We start from the raw sequence: 14,517 nt of genomic DNA, 5'->3' as shown, positions 1-14,517 counted from the left end.
TGCAACTTTAAAAGCTCTCCTGCACAGGCTTCCTGTTATCAGACATGCTGGACTACCGCCTATGTGCACCTATTGTACTAGGCATATCTGGAGTATAAGGCAAATTTAAGGAAACACTTGGCTGAATTTTCAGATTGACCCAAACCAATCCAGATGGATTTAACTATTACTGCATATCTCTCAGGAAAATAGTGTTTTAACTTCCAACTGCATTGCACATTTGAATTTCAAGGTGGTTTTACTTGTTTGGTATAGAAATATGCTTATTCTCAATAAATGGACTTTTAACAATCTAAAATGCATAAAAGATTATAAAGTAGCATTTAGTAATTGAATAAATAAGTTTCTGCTTTGGTTCCTTACTTTACTTGCTTCTTACCAAGCATCCTGGATTCACAATTTGCAATTCCACTTACTTCCCCATTTTGCTTCCTAATACTTTCGGGTGTATACTGTACTATGAATTTTACACTGTTGATCATGAAAGTCACCATGACATTTCCCTATCACACACTATTTTTTTGAAATCACCTATATTTGTTATTTCAATTCATAATTCAAGACAGAATAATTGATGCCAAGTTTAAGGAAGCCATCTATGTTGGTCCACAAATCAAACAGGTCATCAATGACAGGCAATTTAAAGAATTTCTAGTGGGAGCAGAGAAAATCACATGGAAGCATTCAAGGATGTTGTCGAAAATTTTCTTGACAACTACGGAGCACCAAACTATATGCATCTGGATGACAATGTACTTCAAGCATACAAAACCATAAAGTGCAATGTGTCATTAAAGATTCATTTTCTGCATTCCCATTTAGGCTTCTTCCCTGCAAATCTTGGCGCTGTCAGTGATGAGCGTGGTGAAAGGTTTCCCTAGAACATTGCGGTCATGGAGAAACTGTGTCAGGGCAACTGGAATCCATCAAACAACACACACAAAATGCTGGAGGAATTCGGCAGGCCAGGCAACAACTATGCAAAAATGTAAACAATCAACGTTTTGGACCGAAACTCTTCATCAGGGCTGATCATAAGACCATAAGATACAGTAGAATCAGGCCATTCAGTTCATCGTGTCTGCTTCGCCAATTCATCGTGACTGATCCATTTTTCCTCTCAGTCCCAATCTCTCACCTTCTCTCTATATCCCTTCATGCCCTAGCCAATCAAGAATCTATAAACCTTTGTCTTAAATATACATAAAGACTCGACAGCTTCATGTGGCAAAGAATTCCACAGATTCACCACTTTCTGGCTGAAGAAATTCTTCTTTATCTCTGTTCTAAAAGAATGCTCCTCTATTCTGAAGCTGTGTCCTCTGGTCTTAGAGTCTCCCACCATAAGAAACATTCTCTCCACATCCACTCTATCAAGGCCTTTCACCATTCAATAGGTTTCAATGAGGTCACCCCTCATTCTTCTGAATTCTAGTGAATACAGGCCCAGGGCCATCAAACGCTCTTCATATGACAAGCCATTCAATCCTGGAATCATTTTTGTGAACCTACTTTGAACCTTCTCCAGTCTCAGCACATCCTTTTTAAGATAAGCGGCCCAAACCTACCCACAAAACTTCAGGCGAGGCCTTACCAGTGCTTTATGTAGCGTTATGTATGTCTAGGGGAAATCCCACCCAGCACCTGCCTCAACACTCCCCACAGGGTCGGTTGCTGCCCGAATCAATCCTAAACATCAATCATCAGCCAGCACACCCAGTAAATTTTAACAAGTACACTTTATAGATATTACTAATTCTATGACATTAATATAAATTCGATACAGTAAGGGAAGTAATGAAAAAAAAATGCCAACACTTATCAAAGTCCAAGGTCTTCGCGCGCAAGCATTGGAGCTCAATCGATTCCTGACGACCACCCGAATCCTGTCGACTCACGGCTCGGGACCACCCGGAGTGATCGATCGGAGCCTCTCCGCACGTCTGCCGTCCTCCCCATCTCTCCTCCGACTCCCCGTCTCTCCTCCGACTCTCCCCAAAAACCCCCGCATGTCCGCCATCCTCCCCGTCTCTCCTCCGACTCCCCGTCTCTCCCCCGACTCCCCGTCTCTCCTCCGACTCCCCGTCTCTCCACCGTCCTCCCCGCCTCTCCTCCGACTCCCCGTCTCTCCTCCGTCCTCCCCGTCTCTCCACCGACTCCCCATCTCTCCACTGTCCTCCCCGTCTCTCCTCCATCTCCCCGTCTCTCCACCGTCCTCCCCGTCTCTCCTCCGTCCTCCCCGTTTCTCCTCCGTCCTCCTCATCTCTCCACCGTCCTCCCCATCTCTCCTCCAACTCCCTCTCTCCTCCGACTCCCCGTCTCTCCGCCGTCCTCCTCATCTCTCCTCCGACTCCCCATCTCTCCACCGTCCTCCCCGTCTCTCCCCCGACTCCCCATCTCTCCTCCAACTCCACCCCAAAAACCCCATCCACCGTCCTCCTCGTCTCTCCTCCGACTCCCCCCCAAAACCCCTGCACGTCCGCCGTCCTCCCCGTCTCTCCTCCGACTCCCCCCCAAAAACCCTGTCCACCGTCCTCCTCGTCTCTCCTCTGACTCCCCGCCAAAACTCCCGCACGTCCGTCATCCTCCCCGTCTCTCCTCCGACTCCCCCCCAAAAACCCCGTCCACCGTCCTCCCCGTCTCTCCTCCGACTCCCCATCTCTCCACCATCCTCCCTGTCTCTCCTCCGACTCCCCGCCAAAAACCCTGTCCACCGTCCTCCTGGTCTCTCCTCCGACTCCCCGTTAAAAACCCCGTCCACCGTCCTCCCCGTCTCTCCTCCGTCCTCCCCGTTTCTCCTCCGTCCTCCTCGTCTCTCCACCGTCCTCCCCATCTCTCCTCCAACTCCCTCTCTCCTCCGACTCCCCGTCTCTCCGCCGTCCTCCTCATCTCTCCTCCGACTCCCCATCTCTCCACCGTCCTCCCCGTCTCTCCCCCGACTCCCCATCTCTCCTCCAACTCCACCCCAAAAACCCCATCCACCGTCCTCCTCGTCTCTCCTCTGACTCCCCGCCAAAACTCCCGCACGTCCGTCATCCTCCCCGTCTCTCCTCCGACTCCCCCCCAAAAACCCCGTCCACCGTCCTCCCCGTCTCTCCTCCGACTCCCCATCTCTCCACCATCCTCCCTGTCTCTCCTCCGACTCCCCGCCAAAAACCCTGTCCACCGTCCTCCTGGTCTCTCCTCCGACTCCCCGTTAAAAACCCCGTCCGCCGTCCTCCCCGTCTCTCCTCCAACTCCCCGTCTCTCCACCGTCCTCCCCGTCTCTCCTCCGACTTCCCGCCAAAAACCCCGTCCACCGTCCTCCTCGTCTCTCCTCCGACTCCCCGTCTCTCCCCCGACTCCCCGTCTCTCCTCCGACTCCCCGTCTCTCCTCCGACTCCCTGTCAAAAACCCCGTCCACCGTCCTCGTCTCTCCTCCGATTCCCCATCTCTCCACCGTCCTCCCCGTCTCTCCTCCGACTCCCTGTCTCTCCACCGTCCTCCCCGTCTCTCCTCCGACTCCCCGCCAAAAACCCCATCCACCGTCCTCCTCGTCTCTCCTCCGACTCCCCATCTCTCCTCCGACTCCCCGCCAAAAACCCCGTCCACCGTCCTCCTTGTCTCTCCTCCGACTCCCCGTCAAAAACCCCGTCCACCGTCCTCCTTGTCTCTCCTCCGACTCCCCCCCAAAAACCCCGTCCACCATCCTCCTTGTCTCTCCTCCGACTCCCCGTCAAAACCCCCGTCTCTCCTCCAACTCCCCCCCAAAAACCCGGTCCACAGTCATATGATACAGCATGGAATGCGAAAACAAAACGATACATGAACACACATTGGCTAATAGTACCCTGCTGTCTCTAATAACCCAAGCAACTGTCTCGTTAGAGACTTTCTCAGCATTTCCCAGTATAACGTAACAAAGAAGCCATTTTAAATTTAACGAAAAAGAAAGACCCCGTACATTTATAAAGTCTCAACATTACATCCTTGCTTTTATATTCTAGTCCTCTTGACACAAATGCTAACATTGCATTTGCCTTCTTCACCACAGATTCAACCTGCAAATTAACCTATAGGGAATCCTGGACAAGAAAGCCCAAGTCCCTTTGCACTGCTAAAGGGTCTCAGCCCAAAACGTTGACTGTACTTTTTTCCATAGATGCTGCCTGGCCTGCTGAGTTCCTCCAGCATTTTGTGTGTGTTGCTTTGGATTTCCAGCGTCTGCAGATTTTCTCTTATTTGGAATCCATCACTGCTGGCTGATTATTGTTGGACACTTAAGTGAGAAGCCTCAGACACTGAGTACACATGAAAATCATCAACAAAAACCTTTTATCTTTGTTGAACTATTGCAAAGCATCAGTACCGTTAAGCAATTAAACACATTATATTCAATACAAGTTAATTTCTTGTTTCTCCAAGTTCCTACGTGATACAAGTTGTCTGGAATGATAATTGTGTTTGGCTTCAAGCAGTCTATCATAATAAAAATTCTGAGGAAGCAACACTTTTGAAAAAATTTCAAACAACCAGAATTCTGCAGATGCTGGAAATTCAAGCAAAACATATAAAAGTTGCTGGTGAACGCAGCAGGCCAGGCAGACCCAAGGTCTCGGCCTGAAACGTCGACTGCACCTCTTCCTAGAGATGCTGCCTGGCCTGCTGCGTTCACCAGCAACTTTTATGTGTGTTGTTTGAAAAAATTTGTTGTCCAGTGTAACTGCTGAAAATCATTACTAGGATAACACATCCATCAGCATACCACAATATTAGTCTAAAACTAACTGGGTTTTACAATATTAGCATTTCTTTACACTATTGATTAATCGGTAAACCACCCAGTGCATCAATAAACTATTAATAACAAAACTGAAATTGGTACAGCCATTATCTACAGAACAGATCAATATGTCTATTATTAACTTGTATAGTCAGGAATTTGTTCAGTACTCTTAATTCCACTGTGAGTTTCATGGATTCAATGAAATTTTATTAATGATGATTTATATTTATGCAATTTGTATTTTGATAAGCAGACAACCAACACTGGTGATATCTGACAAGTTAAAACCACCAAAGGCTTCTCCAATGGTTTAGAGGATTAATGAATCCATCCGTTAAAGGTAGCAAACATTTATGTGTATAAAATATAACCATATGTGCATTTGGAAAAGAGTAAGAAGTTTTACATGGATATATAGAAACCAGAAAAACAAATTTAAAAACTAGTATTTTGATGGATCCTGTGCCAAATATTATTTTACATGTACAGTTTCAGAATCAAAATCAGGTTTAATATCACCGGCATATCTCATGAAATTAGTTGTCTGTGCAGTAGCAGAACAATGAAATATATAATAATAGAAAAAAATGTAAAAATAGAAATAAAAAATAGTGAGGTAGTGTTCATGGGTTAAATGCCTATTCATAAGTTGGCTGGCAGAGGGGAAGAAGCTGTCCCTGAATTGTTGAGTGTGTGCCTTCAGGCTCCTTCCTGATGGTAGCAATGAGAACAAGGTGTGACCTGGATGATGGGGGTCCTTTTTGAGGCATCGCTCCTTGAAATATTCCTGGACATTATGGATACTAGTGTCCATGATGGAACTGTTTACAACCATTTGCAGCTTATTCTGATCTTGCACAATAGCCTTCCCCACCCCCGATACCAGATGGTGATGGATCCGATTAGAATGCTCTCCATGGTACATCTGTCTTTGGTGAGATATCAAATCTCCTCAAACTCCAAACGAAGTACAGCCACTGTCGTGCCTTTGTAGTTGAATCGATGACTGCACTAGATCACTTAATCTCCTCATTTTTGGAACATTGTCTTCTCTGTCCTCAAATTACCACCCTGCACTGAACTTCTAATCTAAGTCTTTATCACCTTAGAATTTGATAACTATCCTAAACTGATACCACTTTTCAACTTGCTATTCACTGCAAACTTCCACTCACTCATAATGCCACCACCCTATTCTTTCCAGAATCCTTCCTGAGATTCCACTAAACTCTCTTTGCCCTTACACTGCTCCTAAAATACTTCATTCTCAATCTTTCCATGCCTCCATGATCCAACCTATGTTATCCTAAGACTCCTGTTAGACCAAGATCCATAGTTTTATGTTTCATCCATTGGCAGACACTCTCTCAATCATGTTGTTTTGCCTCCTCGATTTTTTCCCTCAAATTCCAACATATTTATCCCATTCTGTAGTCAAAAGCCTGCTGGAAATTTCAGCATTTTAAAGTGCTGAAAGAGAGGCAAAAGAAAAAGCCTGGAATTATCTTTCCAGACACATCAAAGTTGCTGGTGAACGCAGCAGGCCAGGCAGCATCTCCAGGAAGAGGTACAGTCGACGTTTCGGGCTGAGAACCTTCCTCAGGACTAACTGAAGGAAGAGCTAGTAGTCCTGACGAAGGGTCTCGGCCCGAAACGTCGACTGTACCTCTTCCTAGAGATGCTGCCTAGCCTGCTGCGTTCACCAGCAACTTTGATGTGTGTTGCTTGAATTTCCAGCATCTGCAGATTTCCTCGTGTTTGGAATTATCTTTGCCAGGTTGGCAGCCAAAAGCCGTGGGATTTTAGACAGCTGAAGATATAATCATATTACATGAGAATATAAGAAATTGGAGCAGGAGTCTGCCATCTGGCCCATCAAGTCTGTTCTGCCATTCAATAAGGTCATGTCTGATCTGGCCAATGACTCAGCTCCAGCTACCTGCCTTTTCCCCATCACCTTTAATTCTCCTGCTCTGCAAAAATCTGTCCATCTGCATCTTAAGTATATTTACTGAGGTAGCTTCTACTGCTTCCTTAGGCAGAAATTTCTACAGATTCACAACTCTCTGGGAAAAGCCGTTTCTCCTCACCTCTGTCCTAAATCTATTTCACTGGATCTTGTGGCCATATCCCTGGATCTAGTCTCATTCACCAGTGAAAACAACTTTCCTGCCCCAAATACCTATCCCTTTATACATTTCTATAAGATCCCCTCTCATTCTTCTACATTCCAGTGAGTATAGTCCCAAGTGACTGAATCTCTCCTCGTAGGCTAATCCCCTCTTCTCTGGAATCAACCAAACAAAAATGTAAGCTGTGTCTTGCTCCCTTGATCCACTGTTTCCCATTCAGGTAGACAGGAGGTTGCACCCTGAAAGTCTATAAAAGTCGATTTCATTAATGTCTCAATGAACTGATCCCAATGATGGTTCTTTGCGGGATCCCCCAGTGGAATGTGAGAGACAGGAGCAAAGACTTGGAAACAGACCTTTATTTATGGCCGGATGAAAGGGCACCTGACCCCCGTCCAGTACTTTCTTAACACAGGCTGATTTGAAAAGTTCATCTGCGCTGTGAAAAATAGTGGCGAGGTCGCGTGTGGATGAAGGAAGTGAAAGTGGCGATTGGTCACGGCCCTGTTCCCCATTGTGTGGATGCCACCGCCACAGTAAGACGCTCGGTGGGAAAGCGGCAGCCCCCGCAAATTGTTTTCAAAGAGTCTCAGCTCATTAAACAGCCAGAATTTGCTGCCTCACTTGTCAAGAAGCATTCACGTTTGCAACTCAGCTTTCCAAGGGATTTTTTTCATCTTAAGTCACCGCAAATCGGAATTCACTAAACACCCACTTTGACATTGCTTGTGGAAAGCCAGTGTAATCCCTATAAAGTGCCATCAATGCATTTTATTATTTTTGATATTGAGAAGGCATTAATGCTCTTCGTTATAATTACGCTGAATCAAATTTGTTTATAATTTGCACAGGTGATTTATAAATAAAAGTAATTTTTTCCAGAGGGCAAGAAATTTTCCAAAGAATGTTGAGATAGATTGAATATAAGCCATGATTTCATACTACCATAATGTATGCTGATGTTAATGACTTTTTAAGCCAGTGGAGATTTGCACAATGTCATTGAGATGGGTATCCACAGAGATGACAATACATTAACTGTCCGGCTGTAATGTGGCATTTGACATGGAGCCATTTTCAGACCACATGAAATCGTATTGCTACGGTATACAAAACAAATCAGGCATTACTGATGCAGCACAAAAACTTACTTGGAAAATCAGTGGGGGAGACCCGGTGCTGACAGGACCCACCACAGCACGCCAACAGGACCTGCGGGAAACTTGGCAGAAAACACTTCGGTAAACCTATATAAATTGAACAAAAATTATCAGATAAGCAGTTGTACTGCCAACTTTATCCAATCTAAATGAGAATATTATCATGTCTTAAAATAATGCTGAAACAATCTTATGAGTTAGAGACATGACTTTAAAATATACAGTGCCTTGTAAAAGTATTCGGTCCGCAAGCCTTTGTTCACATAGATGTGTATTACAACCAGGGAATTTGATCAATTTAACTGAGGATTTTTATTTGTGAATCACATGCTCCTTTTTTCACAGTAAAGCCCAAAAACAAGGAAAATTGTAAAGCATGGAAAACTAAAAACTCAAAGCTGAAATGTCAGTAGTTCAAAAGTATTCATCCCCCCCCCGCCCCCCACTCTTCCTCAGCACTTAGTTAAGCCACCTCTTGCAACTACTACAGCCAGGAGTCTTTTTGGATAAGTCTCTGTTAGCTTTGCACAAGGTGATGGAGCAAGGTTTGCCCACTCCTTGTAAAATCGCTCAAGCTGTGCCAATTTAGTTGGAGAGTGGTGGTGGACTGCAATCTTGAGATCTTGCCAGAGATGTTTGATCGAGTTAAGGTCAGGACTCTGACTGGGCCACTCAAGGACATTAATTATCTTCATGTGAAGCCACCCCACGGTTGCTCTGGCAGTGTGCTTTGGGTCATTGTCCTGCTGAAATACAAACTTCCACAACAGTTCAAGCTTTCTGGCAGAGGCTAGCGAGTTTTTAACCAGGATCTCTCTGTACTTAGCAGAATTCATCTTCCCATCAATCCTGACATTATTTCCAGTCCCTGCTGCTGAAAAGCATCCCATAGAAAAATGCTACTCCCACCATACTTTACAGTATGGTGTTACCCGGCTAATGCGCAGTATTAGATTTAGGCCACACATACCACTTATATTGAGGCCAAAAAGTTCACTTTAGTCTCATCTGACCACAAGACCTTTTTTCACATTTTTACAATATCTTCAAAGTGATGCTCTTTATGGGCAAGGAACTGTAGATGTGGCATAAGTCTAATACTGTGCATCAGCCAAGTAACAATATTTTCCCCATTTTTTTCTGGGCTCCACCGTAAAAATGGCAGCAATGGAATTTTTGGGACATTTACTGAGGAATGAGAAGTTCAAACATCTTGCAGTGACAGGAAAAATTGATGGAAGAAAAAGTCGTGGTTGACAGCACATGATAATCATGAGTTACAACAAAATCTTCAGGAGCTTAATAGAACACCTCAAATTAAAGACAGATGGAAGACCGTGATTGCTCACGTCATATGACACAGCGAATAATGATGATGATGACAGAAAATAGGAGCACGTGATTCACAAATAAAAACTCTCAGTTAAATTGATCAAAATCTCTCGTGTGATACCATTTATGTGAACAGAGGATTGGGAGCTGAATACTTTTGCAAGGCACTGTATTTTAGAATATAAAATAGAAAGTTCTGTATCTTTAAAGGTTTAGGTAAAAGGCTCTGTATTTTAGAATATCAAATAGAAAGTTCTGTATCTTTAAAGGTTTAGGTGTGGCTTGAACTTTGTTTTACTCCAAGTCAGCACAAAAAGACCTTTTGTTCTGCATATAACTGAAGAAATAAACTTCTTAAGATTGCTTGCTTTAGCAGAAGTGCAAAACATCTTTCAGCATTTTAGAAATAGATTTTAGCTTTTTTTTTATTTTAATTCTTAGAATGGAAGTGATTGCAGGAGCCAAATGGGGTATCTTCTACTTTCAAAAACATCAGAAAGGTCCCAAACCAGGGGTTCCAAACCTGGAGTCCACAAACCCCTCGGTTAATGGTCAGGCTCCATGCCATAAAAAAGGTTGGGAACCTCCTGTCCCAAACGAGTAACAAAATGGGCTTCTGACTCCTTTTAAACATGGCTTTACAGAAATCTTCCATGTTGTTTTAACCGATGCTATTTCAAACTGATGAAAGATGTTTTCAGTGGGGATCACAGACTGTTTAGGCTTTTGGTTACCTTTTCCATTTAATTTCATATTACATTAATGCAAAATTTGCCATTCAAAACCAGTTGAACTTTCAACTAATCCCAGTGATGTCTATAGATAGCTCACACCATCCTTTGCTTGATAACACAAAGAGCAAGAATTACAACTAAGAGACTCCATTGAGTCATGCAAAATAGGAGAACGAGAAAAAAAGATTATCAGTACCAGAGCACAGCAGCGTAGTGATTAACACAACACCTTAAAGTACAGGCAACCCAGGTTCAATTCCTGTCACTGCCTACAATGCATTTGTACGTTCTCCCTGTGACCGCATGGGTTTCCTCCATGTGCTACGGTTTCCTCCCACAGTCCAAAGACTAGGTTAGTTAGTCATTGTAAATTGCCTGATGGTTAGGCTCAGATTAGGTTGGGGTTGCTGGACGGCATGGCGCAAAGGGCCAGAAGGGCCTGTTGCTTGCAGTATCTCAATAAATAAATAAAAAGGACAATCGTTTAGTGAGCCTGCTGTACAAGTGCAATGTTTCCTTTAACTCAGACTGCTTTAGGAATTTTAATTTCATTAGAATTCACTTTAACACAGGGAGTAAAATATTTGAGTGGCATTGTAAAATGTAAGGAGAGGGCATCATTAACGGTTTATAAGTAGTACATTCTACAATACTCTTAAAAATTTCTCCTTACTTTATGGAACCAAAGCAGTCCGGTATGTTTCAAGGAATGACTTCACCACCGCTGGCAACATTTGTTATTGCCATGTACTGGTCCAGATGTGTCCCAATTAACAGGAGTCCACTGTATTGATCTGTATGGCATCTGGCCAAAATACCTTTGGTTACATGGCATTGAACATAAATCCTATTATCAGAATTTATGGGGTGGTGAATTTGTCATCTTTTTTTTTTGGTTTAAACATGATAAATGCAAAGGATATCTGACTACCAGCCCGAATTTAATATACAGTATATCTCAAGTGTAAAATGTGCAACTATCAAGTCCAAGTGAACGAGGTGTTGGCCTATTGATAACTTGTTTTAAAACACAAATATAAAACGCTTCAATCAGACGGCAATTAATTGTATGCCCAATGGATAAACAGGCAGGTGAACGTGCCACCTGCCCTGTCCACTGAAATTGAGAGATCCAACATGTGTGTTTATCACTTTTATAATTCATTTACTTCTATGTGTTAACAATTATTGTTTCGTCCGAATATTTTTTGAACATTTGTGAACATCCCTGAGCTAGACAAGGACGCCATTCGATGTAAATTCAGATTGTGCGATGCAGCCTCCTACAACGGAGCTGTCATCAGTTCGGACTTGGAGTGGACAGATCATGATTTATGGAACCACTTTTATGTTAATCTGCTTTACACCGGTGCCAAACACTGTACTTCGCACCTCAACGATAACGTCTAAAAGGGGTAGTAATTTCGTCTAAAGGGATAGTAATTTCGTCTGAAGGGTTAGTAATTTCGTCTAAAGGCATAGTAATTTTGTCTAAAGGGGTTAGTAATTTCGTCTAAAGGGTTAGTAATTTCGTTCAATATTTAAGAGCTAAGAGGACAAATAAAGCGATTAGAAAAAAATAGAATATTTGGGAATTGCAGAATTATCGATGGGCAATTTATTACTAATTAATAATTCCATCCAATAAGTTTAGAGTAATATATGTTAAATAGATATTAACAAAAACATAATAACGTTAATGAATGAAGATTTTAAAGGTTAACACGACGCGGTTAAAAAGCGTTGTTAAAATCATAAACTCCAGAATACAATCTGGTCTTCTTTCTAAAGAGGAAATGGTGTGAAACCTTACCTATTTCGGGGTATGTGACTGTTTGGCTGGTGGAGGTGACTGCAGCCGGCTGGTTGTCTGAGGGGTTAACGAGCTGAAAGGAGCATCTTGTAGGATGTGGACCTCCCGATGGGCCGATTTGTTCCGCAGTTTGGTGCACTTTCACTGGCACAGGGTTTGCAGGAATCGGTCGAAGCGGGGGATTCAAGGGACTGTTTATCCGAAGCAAATTGTCAATGAGAAAACTTTTGCCCAAGTTGTGGAAAGCAGGGAGCTGAGGTGAATGGAGGTGAGTAGATTGGCCCAGCACCTCCCAGGATACTGAGGGTGTTGGAATCAGGCTAGGAAGCATGATGGAGAACAAAATAATAATGTTATACAGTACTCAGATTGCTTTCCTTATTCGCTACACTTAATTTCGAAGGCGAACACAGCTGAAAAAGGCCGTCCCTTGCTAAAGAGCGACTCTTCTAAATGTTATAACTTTTTGTAGGAAAGAAAGTCTCGAGCCTGCCTTTCTCAGAGCAGAGTGTGACGTGATTGGCCCGAAGGTTTACATGTGATTCTGCACTGGGATTAGTAACATAATTATACTAGGAGGGGAGGTGTGTCCACCATACTCCATGTAGAGACGAATTCCAACTAAATGGTGAACCATGCCAAATTTCATTAACATTAAGACGATGGATTAAAACTCAAATGCGATTTTGCTCATTAATGGGCACTTTTTTTTAAACAATCTCTGCCCTCGTACTGGGGACAAATTCCTAAGCACCGTTTGAACACGGCTGGTGTCGGTAGAGAAAGGGATCTATACGAATCTGATGTTGTGTTTATACATACATCTATAAACCTATTTTACAATTTGTAATTTCGATATCTAATCACAAAAATCAAAAGAAAGTAAAAATGTAAAGATCTCAAAGAGTTCCCTCAGTGCTATCCCTGGTAAAAATACAGACTGTTCGATGCCAATGAACAGAACGTCAGCTACCTTTTGTAGTTTGGTGGTAAGTGCTGAGGAATGAGAGTCACTGGAACTTCAGCGATCACCTACCTGTTCGAATCGGTCTATCAATTTATCAGTTTCTAAACCCAGAGATGGCAAATTAACTGGCAGTTTCTCTTTCTAAAACCGAAATCATTTTCGCCAAACGACAGATTAAATCAGTCGAGAATCTTAAATGAATAACTAGTAAAGGAACTATATTGAGGTATCATTTCCGTTTTATTTGGCGCCAGGTTAACATCGTCAATAACCATTCTGTGCGTGCTACCAAATACCAACATATTCAACGATAATTCCTTTTGAATTATCTGCCAGCGATATAAATGCCGTGATTATAATTTTGACTATAGTGCGGGTCGGACACGTTCGATAAATACGATAAATCATTTCACATTTGAAAATTAAGTGCAAAATCTGAAATGTTTTGCTTCTGCATCTCACAATTTCCATATAGATTTGTTTAAAAAGTTCAGGGCGTTTTCAGTGTTATTTGTGAAATATCCTAAAGGTGGGACGGCTAATTTTTCATTTTTGGTGCTAGTTTGAAGGCCAGACAAGTTCAAAATGTCCGCCCCACAAACTGGTTCCAAATACTGAGTCGATACCGTTCTTTACTTTTATAATTACAAGGTTTCAGAGAATATGTGTTCTCAAGAGTTTTCTGATGTAGATCTTTTTTGAGATTAACGAAGATTTTGTTTAATTGCACGATCCCGTCCCTTAACAAAGTAGATTAATTCTGCGAACTAACACAAATAAATGAAGCGCGCTGCTATGGAGTTTTGGCTTGGAACTGCCTTACTTGAGTCAGTCTTTTTAGGGACGGAGTGGGAAATCTTGAAGAACAAAATTAAAGCCGACAGCTGAATAAGCAGATCATCTTGAAACAATTCCATTTGCACACGCCGGTAATGTTGAATGAACGGGCTTTGGGTTTCCTTAGATGGTGTCTATTTGCATGTCTTTAACTCGTGAATTCTGCAAAATGTGTATAAAACGGGATCTAAATCAATTGTTTATTTTTATGTGACATCTCTCCTTTAGTCGCTAAAAATTCAAGATATTTCGGTGTAGAATCTAGTGGATACTACTATTTCATAAAGAAATAAATATTGGGAACTCTATATATAGTCCGAGAGTATAACGAGCCGCTTCGCCCGCTTTAAATCATTCGCCACTTACGAACAGCTTGGGCTGAGTCTGGGAAGTTTACCTGGCGTGCTAGTACTCCAGGATAAAATTTTGTCTTAGCAACGGCATTTGATCATCGGTGGACACTATAAACCCAGAGACGGAAATTCGGCTAATCATCGAGGAACTTCATGTTTTATTCCCAAATTTCCATTTTAAGAATAATTGATCAATGTTCGATTATGGTAGAAATTTTTTCACATTTCCTTGGAAGACAGACTGTATATATTTTTTGTAAAATCATCTAATTTGTGCTGATACCGTGCTCGGGGGAAGTTTTAAAGTTCCACACACAAAGTGCTGGAGGAACTCAGGCAAGTCAGCAGCATCTATGGAAAGGAACAAACTCCTCAGGAGTTTTAAAATGATTCGGTTTCGAAGTGAAATACTCTTTCAATTTGC

At 42.7% G+C, this 14,517-nt stretch overlaps 1 protein-coding gene across 4 annotated transcripts in view; it reads right to left on the bottom strand.

Moving 5' to 3' along the window:
* LOC134351476 (homeobox protein DBX2-like) overlaps positions 1 to 14,517 on the bottom strand; it is a 140,868-nt gene that overhangs the window by 9,989 nt on the left and 116,362 nt on the right. For 2 of the 4 annotated variants that reach the window (XM_063057670.1, XM_063057671.1), the window contains exons 2-3: positions 11,937 to 12,256; positions 8,049 to 8,144 (exon numbers count right to left, since the gene is read on the bottom strand). In XM_063057670.1, the coding sequence (XP_062913740.1) occupies positions 8,049 to 8,144; positions 11,937 to 12,256 (416 nt within the window). Of the gene's footprint in view, positions 1 to 8,048; positions 8,145 to 11,936; positions 12,268 to 14,517 lie in introns of those variants that run through there. The other 2 variants (XM_063057672.1, XR_010019155.1) reach the window with 2 other exon arrangements.

Source organism: Mobula hypostoma, chromosome 9, assembly GCF_963921235.1.
Source record: "Mobula hypostoma chromosome 9, sMobHyp1.1, whole genome shotgun sequence".
In the NCBI taxonomy this organism is placed as follows: Eukaryota; Metazoa; Chordata; class Chondrichthyes; order Myliobatiformes; family Myliobatidae; genus Mobula; species Mobula hypostoma.
Note: the sequence above shows the minus strand (reverse complement) of the source record. Positions and strands in the feature narration are given on the sequence as shown.